At 41.2% G+C, this 15,405-nt stretch overlaps 1 protein-coding gene across 1 annotated transcript; it reads left to right on the forward strand.

Moving 5' to 3' along the window:
- Positions 1 to 293: 293 nt before the first annotated feature.
- On the forward strand, positions 294 to 15,396 carry HNRNPLL (heterogeneous nuclear ribonucleoprotein L like). The gene is made up of 6 exons (XM_057387776.1): positions 294 to 610; positions 8,822 to 8,940; positions 9,050 to 9,287; positions 11,342 to 11,427; positions 13,217 to 13,313; positions 13,405 to 15,396. The coding sequence occupies exons 1-6, from the start codon at positions 404 to 406 to the stop codon at positions 13,486 to 13,488; spliced, it is 831 nt and encodes a 276-aa protein (XP_057243759.1). The 5' UTR covers positions 294 to 403; the 3' UTR covers positions 13,489 to 15,396.
- Positions 15,397 to 15,405: the final 9 nt, after the last annotated feature.

Consider the following 15,405-nt stretch of genomic DNA (forward strand, 5'->3'; position numbering starts at 1 on the left):
CGCAGGGAAAAAGCGCCCAGGTCAGGGACACAGGGACACTCAGGGACCCTCAACGCGTCTGCCACCGCCACCCCCCGACCGAGCCCTCAGGCACCGCCACGGGGGGGCGGGGCCGGGGCTGCCCCACACCGCGGTGACGGACAGACTCTCCGTCCAATCGAACCGCGCTGTTGTCTGATGGACAGGCTTGCTGACCAATCGCCGCGGCGCTCCCGTTCCCTCCTCGAGTCAGAGCCAATCGCGACGCCGGCGGCGGGCTGGAAGGAGGGGCCGGGTGGCTGCGCGGGGCGGGCCGTGTGCGGGGGCCGGGGCGCAGAGCATCGCTCGGGCTCGCTGCTGTCGCCGGCTCTGTCCCCGCTCCCGTGTCGCCTCCCTCGCCGGCTGCCCCTTCCTTCCCACGGACATGTCGTCGCCGTCGTCCGGAGAGCGGTACGAGGAAGAGGAGGAGGAGGAGGAGGAGGACGGCGCCTACGAGAGCCAGGCCAAGCGGCTGAAGCCTAGTGCCGCTGCCGAGGAAGGCGAGATCGAGTACAGCGGCGCGGAGGACGGCGAGGGCCGGCGGGACAAACCCCCCGCGTCGCGCGGCGGCGGCGGCGGCTTCTCGGGCGGGGTGAGGGACGCGGGACCGGCGGGCGGGGGGCGACTCCCCTCAGGCTGCCGGCGGGGGGAGGGGGCCCGTCCCGCCCCGCCCCGCCCCTCCCCTCCCGCGGGCGAGGCCGCGACCGCCCCCGCCGCTGCTCCCCGGGCGGGGGGGCCGTGCTCGGGCAGGGGGCTTCTCGAGGCCTCCCCGGGGTCGGGGCCCGCTTCCCAGGCATGGAGGCGCTTCCGGCGGGGTGGGAATGGCGGGGGCTCCAGGCCGGGTCTGTGCTCCGCTCCGCTCCTCGCTCCCTTCTCCTCGCCGCAGGCGTGCGCTTGTTCCTCAGCGCCCTCGGGCACGGGCTGAGCCCGCAGCCTGAGGGATGGATGGTGCGAGGCGTGTGGATTTTGGAGCTCATGGATTGCCGCTGTAAAACCGCTGCCTTTTGGGGTATCGCCATTGCAAGTTTTGTGCCGGCCCTGTTGCTGAGCGTAACTATAGAAACAGCGAGCGAGGGGGGTGGCGGCGGGGGCTGAAAGCGCGGCCGAGGGTTTCTCCCATCCTCCGTTCTACCTTTGTGTCTGGCACCACACGGCGATAAGGCTGATCTTAAACCAGTGCCTCCTTTTCAAATTAATTTCTAATTCTACTTTCTTCCTCCCCCACGAGCGCTGCTCTAATAAGCACGATGGTTCACCTTTCTTTGCTACATACTTTTTCTTCATGAATTTGCRTCTAAGTATCAAGGTAGTCCTTGACCCATAAATTTGGGCTAAGGAGACTTTCCTGTCTGCTGTTTGATTCCTTATCTAATTGTCCATCTGATTATAACCATTTTTCTCCTTGATGGCTCTGTTTCTTACTTGAACAAGGCAAATCAAGAAAACATTGATTTAATGCCAGAGCCTGATATTTGGAACACCTGATCTGAGATTTGTTAAAATGAACTCGCTTATCACTGGGATAAGTTAATGAGGCAGCATTTGCTCTTTCCATTTCTCCATCCGTTAAATCTGTTGATAGAGACGGTGCCTGCTAAATTTGTTGTGGTTTAACCCTCTCCTGCAACCAAGGACTGTACAGTCACTCACTGACTCCTGCCCAGGCTGATGGGGGAGGGAATCAAAAGGGAACAAGTGAGGAATATCCTGCTCTTCCTTCTTCTTCCCCTGCTTTATATGCTGAGCATGATTTCATAGGGTCTGAGCCTTTAGTTCAGTTGGGGTCACTGTTTTGTCAACAGGACTAAAAGGGAAAGCCTCGATTCTTGCTCAGCACTAAGGAAAACCTCTGTATTATCAACACTGTTTCGAATACGTATCCAAGATAGAGCACAATTTTCTATGGAGAAAATTAACTTCACCCCAGCCCAAACCAGCGCATTATTACAAAACTTCCCTGTTAAACTGTAACAAAATACATCTCTGGAGAGAACTGTTTTAACTCTCAAGTTTATTGTGGCAAAGCATCGTTTCTGTTGCAGTCAAGACTTAGCAACGTGTCTTGAAGGACAGTGCTGAAAGAATCCTTATTCCTGTTTAACTTATATTCAAAGTTTGTCGTGTAAGAGAGCTGAACACCATGCAGTGAATACTTCAAACAGGAACGAGATTCTGCTTTTGTTTTTCCTCTTTTCTGCAGTGTTTTTATGAAATCAACTAGTTCTTACATTTTTCCTTTTCCTTTTTTTCTGGGTTCTGGCTCAGGGTGTTTTCATGATGTATCAGTGTCTCATTTTATCTGCGTTTACCCTTCATGGTAATGAGAGCATGAGGTATGTAACTTCACATTTTGGATCTCAAGAATGGCATGTGCTGARTCTCGTGAGGAAAGAAACTGAAACAAATCGAAACAAGTCGACAGCGTGAGGGGTTTTAGGCGGCTGGTTGTGTCAATTGCGGCGGCAAATTGACAATTTATTGGCAAAACCGTATTCACAGGTTCATTATTGGAGAGGCAGAAATTGTCTTGATGCTGGAGATCAAACTGATTTYTTAAGAATAAGCTTTTACATCAAGTGGATATCTCAAAAACAAATGACTGAGTGCTTTTGTTAATAATTTTATGTGAAGCTTTCCCTTAAGTAGAGTTAGTTAATGTGAATTTTCATGTTTTTTTCCCCTCTAGCAGATACAAAATGTGCAGGAAATGTCCTTATTCTGTGACGTATCTTATTCRTTTCTCTGCAGGGAAATGTTCCCAGCTTATAAAAATTGCATGTGGTTCAGACATACAAGATGAAGGTAGGCTGAGAGGAGGGGAGAAGTGTAASTGTCCTGGATTGCTCAGAAGAGAGCACGAAAAGAACAAATAGGAGGAACTACAGMGAATGGGGAATTAGAAGAAATGGGAAATGATGATCAGGGGAAATGATGATRAGAAATGGATGATCAGGGTAAAGCATGATAGCAATCTGATAACCTCATGTTTTGTTGGKTTTTTTGTTTGTTTGTTGGTTTTATTTCTTTTTCCCTCACATATGCCCTGGAATATCCGTGAAGTGTACATTCATATGGGTTATATGCTCTTGTTGCATAAAAGCTCTTCTGTGCTAGGACCCTGGCAGATTGTTGGGGTCACCCTCCTGGGCTGTATTTATTATTGTGCCAGTTTCCTGTTCTGGRATTGTTGCATTTGGCTGAAGAAGCCCTTCATGCCTCTATTTTGTTCTGTTTTGGTTGGTTGTGTCTTTTGTTGTTGTGGGTTTTTTGCAGTGGGTGCCTAGAAGTGTCTTTGTGAGATCCAGATGAGGAAATCCAGCATTTATTTTGCTCTTTGTTTTCCTCTGTTTCTTACTCATGCAGACACTTCTCGTAAGCCCGAGGTGTACCCTCTTCTTCATGGCTCATCTTCAGGCTGAGGAGCACAGAGAGCCAGGAACAGACCAGGGTGTTGATCAGGGAAGGAGCAGGATGTGTTCCTGCAGAAATATTCAGTGTAGGAGAGTGTAATTTGGAAGAATGACCTTTACAGAGGCAGTGTTGAGTGGTGGTGAAACCCTGTCAGAGGAATCAGAATTGCAGTGTGGCAGAGGATCAGGACACTGGGATAATGTGGGCTAAGAGCTGTTTTTAGGGAATTTAGAGGGCCTTTCATCTCCCTCCCCTCTCCCTTAAATGTCAGTTTTATTGATCAATGTCATATTTATACAACCTGTAGCATCTGCTTCTCTCGCTGTCTCTGACGTACTCATTCCTAAACATTTCTGTGAAGTAAGGAAGATCAATTATCCTTGCTCTTAATTTGGAAAAGTGAGATGTGGTGTCTAAATACACCARCATAACTATCAGCTGCTGCAAGGTGAAACAGGGATGTGATCTTGCAGCTTCTCAGCAGCTCTGTTGAAACTTCCTGGGTGGTAAATGGAAAGCAGCTCTCCTTGCAGCTCAACTGCTTCTTGTCTAACACAGGCAGTGTGGTAACAGCAGCTAAATGCAGTGTGTTCGGATCTTGACCTATTTTGCAGTGACTTGTCCATTTCTTAAATGAAGTCATCCTAGAAGCTGGTTTTGAGTAAGTGTATAAATCGTCTTCCTTTCTTGTCTTCCCTCAAGAAAAAGTAACCATTACCTTCAGGCTGCTTCTTCTTTCAGTACCTCAGACTGAATCTCCTGATGATGTTGTATTGTGTGGCGTTTGCTTGGCTTTGTTTTTTTTTTTGTTTTTTTTTAAGGGTATTCAGATTGTGATGGGCAGAGAGGAAAATAGGATAGACTATTTCAGTTGGAAGGGACTTGGAACAATCAAGCAGTCCAACTACCTGACCACTTCAGGTCAAATTCAGAATTAGCGGAAGGGTCAGAGTGCAGGTATTCTGTTYTGTAGCAGTTGAAATCATTGAAAAGATGCAGTGGATGCATTAAACAAAGATAAATTATACCCAAGCTCCTCACTCAAAACAAAGGTAAATTGGCAGATAGCCTTCCAGAGTATTAATCTTAACCCCCTTCTTCTGTGTAGCCCTGCCCCCAGTCCCCAAAACCAACCAACAACAATTAAAAAAGCACAAATCCAGGATATACAAAACTGGTATGTTCTTCCATTGCCATGGAACCTTAATTTAGGCTTGTCTGCTTGTTTCTTCTGAGACACTTCCCCCCACCCACCACGAGTTCTGTTGTATCTATAAAACAAATTAGAGACCATTTAAGAGGGATGCAGAAAGAGGAAAATGTTGAGAGCCAATAAAATAATTTGAATGGTGAGAAACTAAGTAAAAGTGTATTTAGGCACTTGGCAGAGSGAACATGAAGGAGAAGTGCCATCCTTTTGCAGTAAGGAAAAAAAGAGAGGTGGAGGAGGTAAGTAGTGAAAAGATAAGCAGATGCTCCAAAAAAGGTAGTACAAATTAATAGGACTAATATGAGTATACTGACTRGAAAGTGTCAGGAGAAAGGATAAAGGACATGTTTTTGTGCAAAAAGCTGGTGAGAAAAATTCTAATTTGGAATTAATGAGCAAGAGAGACTTACGTCATCCTTTAGCCCATGATGCCATTCCAAAAACGAAGACYTTTTTGGAATGGCAAATGGTAATTAGTTGGCAAGAAACCATTGATATATTTCAAATGTCATCTAGAGGTATGTAGGTCACCAAAAAAATGGATGCTAAAATGCTACAGCCGTTCTTTGAGGCTGCTTCTGTTGCAGTCTTRGGTGTGTGAAGTCACTTGTTTGTACTTCATCTGTTTGGATATGTCAGTGCTTCCCTTTGTKCCTCAGCTTTGTTACAGGGTAAGCATTTTCATGCTCCTTTTTTTGAGGGAAACCTTTTCTGTCCTGGTTACTTGTCTTGAGCACTTCCTCSAGAAAGGAAGTCTGCTTCCATTATCTATTTAAATAATTGCATTTTCTGCCCAGCCTAATGATTCTTCAAGAAATCATTACTGAGCTTTCAAACCCCTTAAGGTATATATATATATATTAATGGCACGGCAGTGACATTGGCTACTTTGTTCTCCTGGCTTTGGTAGAGTGTAAGTGCAGTGTTGGAGTTTTGCATGGGGCTTTTGTGCTCTTGTCAGAGTTGAGTTTTTGAAAGAGTCCTTTGTAAGCAGAGAAATACTGGTGGTTGTTCGTCTGTGCGAGAGCAGATGCTTTGATGTAACCTTTGTCTGTGTGCCAACTGTAGCACATGTAGCTYTCAAGATTCGGTGGCTGTGAGATCTTGGTCGAAACCCTGCATTGTTTCTCTCTGGGGAGAAATTCCAGCAGCAGTTGGATGAGCTGTGAATGATCTGACCTTAGCTGTAGATGTGCTTTACACTCTGSAGACATGTTTGATTTTTCATGTGGTCTGGAGGTTTTATTTCTCCTAGAGGAAATCAGGGATTCTAGATTTGCTTGATACTGCAGCTTCTGTAGCTGCAAAACTTGTTTGACAATACTATGTATGCCTGCCCTTTGTGAAGAGGTTTTTTGCACCCAAACATGTGCCTGTGGCACGTGTCCCCATCTTTCTCCAGCCCATATACTCTGTGAATATCAGTTTGAGGCTTCCTTGGGTCTGATTTAGGCTCAGTTCTTGTGCTGCTGTTCACAGCTGCTGGCTAGAAACTATTTGGACTAAAGCAGAGACTCTCTGAATTGGCCACCCCAGTGGTTTTATCTGTATAAAAGAGGTTCTGAAATTCTCTGTAGTTAAGTCTTTAAGTTCATGGCAGGTATCTAAGATTTCACTGGTTTGTGTTTGGGATTTTTTTCGAGTGGGTAAGTTGGTTTTTTTGTTGTTTGTTTTGGTGGGTTTTTAGGTTTTTTTTTTTTTTTATTTCATGCTTCTTAAGCTTCTCTGCAGGTTTTTGATTATTGCTAAATCTGGCTAAAATAGCTAAAAGAAGGCTTTCTGTATGATGTTATGGGAGAAGGAAATTAGGATTGGAAAGCCAAACACTGCTTTAAYAACAAAAGAAAGCAAAATTTGTATTTGTTTATTGTTCTAAGAATAATTCCAGTTGCAGAAGTGCAGACRCCTGTGTATGTTCATTTAACTCATGTATAATGGATTTGAATTGCAGGTATAAAAAGTCTATTTTTTGAGAATGTTTGTACTGTTGGAMAGATCTGTGTCTACTAATACCAGCTAAATAGATAAAAATACAAAGGGACATGCATGACAAAGAAACATGAACTGAAACTATAACACAAATTTGAGTTGGGAAGGGGAGGGAGAACAAAATACTGTTGTGTTATGATCCAGTCTCTGAAAAGCTTGATGTGATTTGAGGAGGTATTAGTTCAGTAAGGTAGTGAGTAGCAAGTACTAAGTTTCTTGTAGCTGGGCTCCTTGTGGCGAGTCTGCTTCAATGAGCAAATCTTTGCTTGTATTTGCCATCTGATTAGACAGAAATATTATTAGATGGGATTTCTCRAGTGTATGAAAGAAAGCTAAAAGGAAATGCATCCCCCTAGCCCTGACYGGGATCTTAATATAGTAGCAAGTATGCAGGGCAATGAATAATTGATGTAATCGTTTTGGATTGTTCTGTAGACTGTAAATAAAGGTGCCTGTTATCTCAACATCTTAGAGCAGTAGGCTTTGCAGGAAAAAGTGGTAGTTATTGTTAGTTTTCTTTTGAAGATTTCYTCAGGTGCTTCTTGCAGCTTTGAAAAGTGTGTATGTGGGTTAAGAATATATAAGCTGAAAATAAAATCTCTCTGTAGTTCTGTTCCTTCTGCAATTGCCTAAGCATTTGCAGTTCAAAGTATTAACCTTTCATGATTACTTTGATCACTGCTCCTGTCGTAGACCTGAGCTGACTGATTCAGGATACAAGGTAACTTATGCAAATATCAGCAGTGGTGTTTTCCCAGCATTGTCACAGTTCTTATTCAAAGAAATGTGTTGCCTCTTAGAATGCTTTCATACAGCAAACAAATAAAATGTAAGCTAAGCCTAAAATATTATCCAGCAGATTGTTCTGACATCTGAGGARGCCTGAAGTGCTGGCTTTTGATTCAAACAGAACGGTCAAATCCTTGATTTAAATAAAAAAGCCCATGTGATTGTTTAGTGAGAACTGCATATGGAACACAGCAGTAAAACACACAGGACTCAATTTGTAGTCACCTGCAATGTGTTTTTTCCTGGAATCTGTAGTTGAAATGGACAGGGAAGAGAGGAATGTCTAACATTAGTAGCAACCATTGTGCTTACTTAATTACTGGAGCATAATGCTCCTTTGTGCTGCAAATGAGAATCTCTCTCAAGTTCCAGAAGATGCTGTGCTACTGTTTATGAAAAAGTGAAAAATCAGCAAGACTTGATCTGCTAGATGGAACATATTGATGTAGTCACTAAATTTGAATACATCACCTTTACACTGCTGTTACAAATATGAAATTTGGGTACTGGGGATTTGCAGTAYATTTTAGTGTGCCCTTTATTATCTCTAATCTTTTTTGATCATCTCTCATTATTGACTTTTTTTTTTCTTTTAACCCTCCATGTCCTAGAATATATGAGGTAAATTATAGCCTTATCTCAGGGTTTTCATGAAAGATGAGCTAATTTCAACCCAAATTTTTCATTTGCACAGAACTAATATTGAAAGTGGATCTAAAAAATATTCATGGTGGGAATTCTGTGTGCTAATGTACTATGTCTGGGTCCATTAATAGTAGTCAGCCTTGGGGTGAAAAGAACTCCATATGTGCAGAAATTGTGAGTTTTTAAAAATATGTATGAAGAGTGTTCAGAGTTAGAAGGGAGGTTGGGTTTATTTCAGCCATAATCCAGAGGTGGCATTTTTTTTTTGCATTGTGGAGCACAGCTCTACATGCATTAGAAAAATACTCAATTTTTGTTCAGTTTAGGGATGGCCCTCATTTATTYTTGCTTATTTATTCTCCCAGCCTTTCTCAAAAAAATACTGGCATCAACAAGCAGAGTGTCAGAAATGTTTTAGCTATTGTACATGTCCTAATTATTTTTTTATGCACTTAATGAATAGGGTATGTGTAAGACCTCCTGCAATTCAACCAGTGTTAAATAGKCTGCAAGAAGAATCTTGTGTGCGCAAACAGATTAATTAAATCTGAAAAGCTTTTTATTTTAAGTAGACTTCAACAACTGAACTTAGCAATCTGTTTGGAAAGAAAAGTTAAATTATTTAACACATGCTTAGATTGTGCAGTTAGATGGCTGCTTCTGGACCCAGTGTACTGTCTACCAAATATTTAATTTCAGCTGCTGATAGCAGTTTTCCTTGCTCTGTGTTGAATTTTAAAATGTTGTTCTGTTTGCTAGGATGCTGGGGGAAGTCATCACAAAGTCTCTGTCTCTCCTGTCGTCCATGTCCGAGGGCTCTGTGAGTCTGTGGTGGAAGCAGATCTCGTGGAAGCTCTTGAGAAATTTGGAACCATATGGTATGTCTTTGCTAAGAACTGTTTGGGAAAAGAAGACATGTCACAAATGAGCATTATGGGAGTTGTTTGGAGTGAGCAGGAAACCTTACAGTGATGTTTCYCTCCCCAGCTATGTCATGATGATGCCGTTCAAGCGCCAGGCTCTGGTGGAGTTTGAAAACGTGGAGAGTGCAAAGAAATGTGTGACCTTTGCAGCAGATGAACCTGTGTACATTGCTGGGCAGCAGGCCTTCTTCAACTACTCCACAAGCAAGAGGATCACTCGGCCAGGGAACACTGATGACCCATCTGGTGGGAATAAAGTTCTCCTGTTGTCAATTCAGAATCCTCTCTACCCAATTACAGTGGTACGTTTTGTTACCTTCATTTATCTTTTTTTTCTATCTTCACATAGGTAATGTGCATGTTCTCAAATAAAGGTTTTTCAAGACAATTTAGGCTTGTRCAGATATTTTGCAATACATTTGAAGACTTCAGAAGTGAGGATTTTGAAATCTTTGAGTTCCTGTGTGCTTCTGGAATATTTCCAAATGTGTTGCCACAACATCAAGACTGTTATTGAGCCTTTAGCCTCTGAGTGGTGTGTGTTTAAAGAGCAAGTCATTTTCCCAGTAGGAAGGATTATTTTTTTGCAGTCCTTCTTAAGTCTTTCCTTTGTGGAAAGGCAAAACTTCTGTCTTTTGATGATCAGCTGTGGTTTGATGGACTCTTCCTYACTTTTATTTGAGGCAATSTATTTTCCTTTCCAGTATTTCGAGTTGTACCATATGTACAATTGCATCCTGATTTATTGCCATTTACTAAMGGCACACGTACAGTTTTTTAAAATRCAARTTSKTTTTTTTYKGSYKKTWWTTWARRAWKKKKKKTTYMWYMWYCMWTWAWTKSMMMRRAAWWWTTYSSGRAAAAARRWTWARKWKKKKWMYWWKRWWMMWRKWWKRAMCMMYTKKTYYTWRGGRAKKWRGRWKGKWWKRAWYMAAKYRWWKKGWKTGRGKKGWRTGRARTRAMGTARTKCAAGCATTAAGTTTTGTTTAATGTGCTGCATATTAATTGCAAATTGATTGCAACTTAGTATTCCTGAAATTACCTCAARCAGTCAGTTCCACATCCTGCTTTCTGCTTCATTGCCTTGTGAGTATCCATAGCTTTCTGTCTGTTGATTTATCAGTGGGTGATTAATCTTCTTTCTCCTGTCAATTTTCTTYATAGAAAAGCATGCCAAGGTATGAGTTGCTTTTTAGTGTTTGAAAACAAACCTGCTCTGAGCTGTGTGAACAAATCCAATGACTGAGTTAAAGKATTCTTCACGTGTGACTGTAATACAATTTTTGGAAACTGTTTCATTCATTCATTTTATATTTGCCTTGTGTGAGCTGTGGAGTTGAGATGGATGCTTGAAGAARCTGGGAGCAGAATCCTGGTTCTGTGCTGGGAGAGTTCCATGGGAATTCAGAGGATGAGGCCTTTGGCACAGTAGCTGCTTTTTAAAAACAAACAACCTCCCCCAATCTCTTCCTTCCCACTGCCCCCAGCTGTTTCTTTAGCAGATACAAATGAGTGCTAGAAGCAGGCAGATTTCCAGAATTACTGGCAAGCATCAGAGCTCATTGAAGGCAGTGTAGTCACAGCAACTGGGGAGAGCAGCTGTGCCCATAACAGCTAAAATGTGATGAGAAAAATACAAATTTTGCACTTGGTTAATGGGAAAAAGAAACAGTTGATTTAAGAATGTCTCAGGCAAAGTCTGCATTTTTTTAAAAAACCCCACCGCCGACAAAAGAAAACAAAAATCAACCAAACAACCCTTGCCCTCAAAAAAAAAAAAAGGCAAAAAGTACAACACTACCTCTTCCTCTTCAACGCTCTTCTTAAATTTGAACTGCAGTTAGACAAATCAGATGAAAAATTGCAAGCAGTTTTAAGTGGCAAATCTCAATTACTGCARTAAACTATAGTTTTAAAGTTTTACTTTAAAAACAAGATAGAGTTTTTGCAGAGAAATTGGTTTGTTCAAGGGCATTTTGTGGCAGAAGCTGAATTACACTGCAAGTGTCACTTCATCTCTCTGCTGTGGTAGAACTGCAGGGCAATGCTTCAAAGGTAGCAGAGCTTGAGGCATGGATGCAGTTACTGGGTTTTAACACAGTTGAAGATACAATATTTGTATGACTGCTTCTTATAGAAGTTTTTTTCCTATTTTTCAAATGTGGTTGCCTGTACTATTTTGATCCATAAGAATGCCARTCATGACTGTGTAAACTGTAGAGGGGAAAATAAAAAATGGAAAGTTAATAAGCCTTTTCTCTTTGGCATTTCAGTGCCACTTCAAGAAGATGTTCTGTGGACCAAAAGTGATTGGAATTTCACATCTGACTAAATTTTTTTTCTTCTTCTTCCTTAGGATGTTTTGTACACTGTGTGCAACCCGGTTGGAAAAGTTCAGCGCATTGTTATTTTCAAGAGAAATGGAATACAAGCCATGGTTGAATATCCTTTTTGAGTGTGATTTTTGGTTTTTTTGGCTGTAGGTTCTTGACTCCAAATGRGTTTAACATAAGAATGTCAGAAAAATACCATTGATTTTGAGACCGGATTATTTCTTAATTTCTGTCTAAGACATGRTAACTTTTAATTTTTGTCTGTCTGTAAGACAAGGTAGTACTTACACATTTAATCTTTGTAGGAAAATGGCATTGTCAACAGTGGTCTTGCTTAGGCCCTCAGACCTCTTATTTGCAGACATGAATTATATAATAGATTTGAGAACCCCTTATCTGCACGCTTATACACAAAGATTTCATGTCTTCTGACTTTGTTGATACTCAAGAAATGGGTAAGGGTTTGCAGAGGTGCAGTTTGTCTTCTTCAGACTCTTCTAAAATAGTCTCAGTATATAGTGCTTATCTTACTATTTTGACTTTATTAAAGTAAAGGCCAGCTTAGGCATCCTTGACTTTGATGCTTAGGAATCCTCTATTGAGGAAATTCCCTGCTCTCTTTTCCTAGTGTTTATTTTATTTGTACCATTAAGTTGTCCATGGGTTGAATGTTCAGAATGTTCTGTGTTGCTGTGATTTGCAAAGTGGGAAGTCTGATATTATTAGGCCTTCATTTATGAAACTCTGATAGCTCTCTTCCTAAACCTTGATTACCATCTATTTTCTAACTGTTATCTGGACAGAATTTGTGAAAATCTCAGCATTATTTTGTGATTTCATGTCTGCAAAGTATGACTTAACCAGTGGCTGCACTGATGATTTAGCAGGGAAAGAGAGCTACCCTAACTTTTATGAAATCAAATTAATTGATGTTTATCTATGTGGAAGACTTAAACTGTGTGTCCTAACAGACTTACTGTATGTGTTCAGCTTGTCATAAAAGGTGCCAGGACCATATGACTTGTACAGTTGGGGGTTATTCTTTATCTTGTAAAAGATTAGGGAAGCTGTGGGGAGGATCCTTCACACACTCGGGAACTACCATCCTTTTGTTGAAAATGAAAACAGCCAGCAATTGACAGAAAACTCACAAATGTCATTGAAGTAATACAGCAGGAAGGTTAGGGGTGGGGAGGAATGTAAGCTTTGAGACAAGCTTTGTCTGAAAAGTTAAAAATGTACTCAAATTTAAATGCTAATTGCAGTTTTTATTACTTTTGCAGTTCTGGCCAGTGTCAGTTTCTTACAAGTCTGAGAAGCTTCACTTCCCTAATTTTTAAGTCCATAGTGAACCTGCATCACTTTGGTGATGCAGAAGAAATTGGGCCACAGGAATGTGGTAAACCCAAGCATATGGTGTTGTTTTGGACTCGTTCCAAAATGTCGCCAAATGATATCAAGGCTTGGTGCAAAAGGTCTGTTCTGCTGCAAAGTTCAGGTTTTCTGACATTTATTATTATATGTGAGATCATGGGTTGTGATATACCAAGGTTCAGGTACATTTTTCTGCCAATCTCAGATCTAATCTTGGAGTATGGAGAGCATATGAAATAACTCAGGTGTTGGAGCCTATTGCATTTTTGAGGCAAGGTGATTATTTGTTCACTCAAAATCTCTCTTTTAGTAGCTGGATTTTTTTTTTTTTGGCTAGTGAATGAAAAGGGGTGTACACTTAGTTCTTTTTGYTGTAAAGTAACTACTGTGGTAAGTCTGTATAGAGTTTTTGTAGTGTATACAATAGTGAGGTGTCTATTTTGTATGGCTACAAAAGTAAGGCCATATCAGATAAAAGGGACACGAATGAAACATCTGGAGAAGATCCTTAACATCATGTGCATGTTTGAATCTGTGTTTTGTGCCCAGAAGGCAAAGGCTGCACTCAATGGAGCAGATATCTATGCAGGATGCTGCACACTAAAAATCGAATATGCAAGGGTAATGCTTGGACCTTCTCTTTTAATTTTACTAGGAAAAAATGACATTTAGTCAAGACTTAACCTCTTTCACTTTTACTTTATTTGAACAGCCAACTCGACTTAATGTCATTAGGAACGACAACGATAGTTGGGACTACACTAAGCCATATCTGGGCCGCCGAGGTAGGTTGTGATCCATTCTCACTGTAGCTGTTTGACTGTACTAATGGCAGCCCTTCAGACGTGGTCAGGCTGGGTGGCAGCAGTCCTTCCAAAGCAGGCCAGTGCTGCTGGAGGCTGTGCCACCGCAGGGAGTTAACCCTGAGCCCTAGTGCCCCCTACTGCCGTGTGCTTGAGCCATTTAGTGCAACAAGGAGCCCACACCTCCAAGCACCTTCGCAGTTCTCAAGGACTTGCATTTCTCCAAGCAGCTCTCTCTCTTTGGAGGAGAGGAAACCTGGCACAGACTATTCCTTATAAACTACAAACTTGCACACTGCTTCTCCTTCGAAAGAACTCTTTTCCCCTATGTTGGACAAGGCATTAAGAAGGATAGAGGACTTCAGCAGGCTGACTCTACACTTCATCATGCACCACATCGGCATCAGCAAAAAAAAAAAAAAAACCCAAACAAACAAAAAAACCCTCTGAAAAACCTCAGACTTGCAGTTCACCTTGTCTGCATACTGCATGCACCACCACCACCAGTTTTTAAAGGAGGACATTTTCAGTACTTCAGATTTGTATGGGATGAATAACATGATAGACTGTACCCATTTTGTTCAAGTTTGTATGTATGCTGGTCTTATTTCCCTTAAAATTACCACTGCAAAAGCGAGAACCTACCAAAATTAAGAACCTCTTGTTGATATCATTGACATTGTAATCTTTTTATTACTTGCTGTATGTTAGACTTAAGAGTGTAAACATTGTCTAGTAGTAGGGAGATTCAATCCTTTTATGCAGATAGTTGGAACTGAGCAGTGCAATACCATTAAGTCCCCTCAGCTATACCTAAGTAATAAAGTAGGGAGATTCATAATTGGTACAGGCATACTGTCTCTTAAATACTCAGCTGTAAAAACTCTCAGAGCTTAACTCATGTCAGTGGAAACTATGATTATATATGTACAGTCAAACTGCTGTCTAACCTAACTCCTGTAAAGTGTTTATTTAAAAATAACCAAAAATCTGTAACTATTGAGTGCAGTGTTCAGTAACCTATGTACAATAATGTGTTCAATGTAAAGTTAGAAAAGTGAAGACAATGTGACCAAGATAGAGTATCTACTTACCAAAGGCTGCATGAGAACCAGGGTTTTGGCTGTCTCAAGAGATTTGCACTTTCAGAGTAATTCTGCAGAGACACTGGGCTTGTGGAACTGTTGTACAACTAAAAACTTAGGCTTTGGCTTTTCAAAATGAAGTTCTTGTAAAAAGTTAACAAGGGAGCTACAGTATTGGTTTCAGCTTGTAGATTATTCATATTTGGATTCAAATTTTTTCTCAAATTCTGGAGTCAAAGAAAAGGGATTCTGAAGGAACTCAAGGACAAGAAAAAAATCTAAAGATTTGAATTTGAAAAATTAAAAGGATTCATTTGTCCCTTGTATCTTTTGATGATTGCAGTGTTTGGAGGCTGACTTGTAACACTGTGCATCTAATTATATTATGTAATTGGTTTGCAGATAGGTATGACTGTATGAACTAAAATTTCCCCAAACTAGAGCAAACAGTGGAAAATGAAAACTTAGGGTAGGTGTGGCTTGCTCTTTCTCAGGAACTCTACTCTTGTTTTTCAGTTGTTACTGTCTCTAATCTCTATACATCACTCTACTTCACATAAGAGAAAAAATATTAGTCTTACATGATATATATACATATATATATATATCATTACATATTGTATGTAGCATGATTTTTCACTTACTGTGATCCACATCCATTTATCTAGACAATGGGAATATAAATTGTTGAGTGAATAGTGTAATATACTTGAGAAAACAGGCATCTGCAGCAGTTCAGCCTGCAAAGTAATCCAGGAGTTGGGGTTTTCTTTGAGAGGAAGAGTTTATGTATTTGTCCTTCAATTTACTCTTGCAACAGCGTTA

The sequence above is a fragment of the Malurus melanocephalus genome, unplaced genomic scaffold, assembly GCF_030028575.1.
Source record: "Malurus melanocephalus ecotype Western Australia unplaced genomic scaffold, MMel_1.1 scaffold_1367, whole genome shotgun sequence".
NCBI lineage: Eukaryota > Metazoa > Chordata > Aves > Passeriformes > Maluridae > Malurus > Malurus melanocephalus.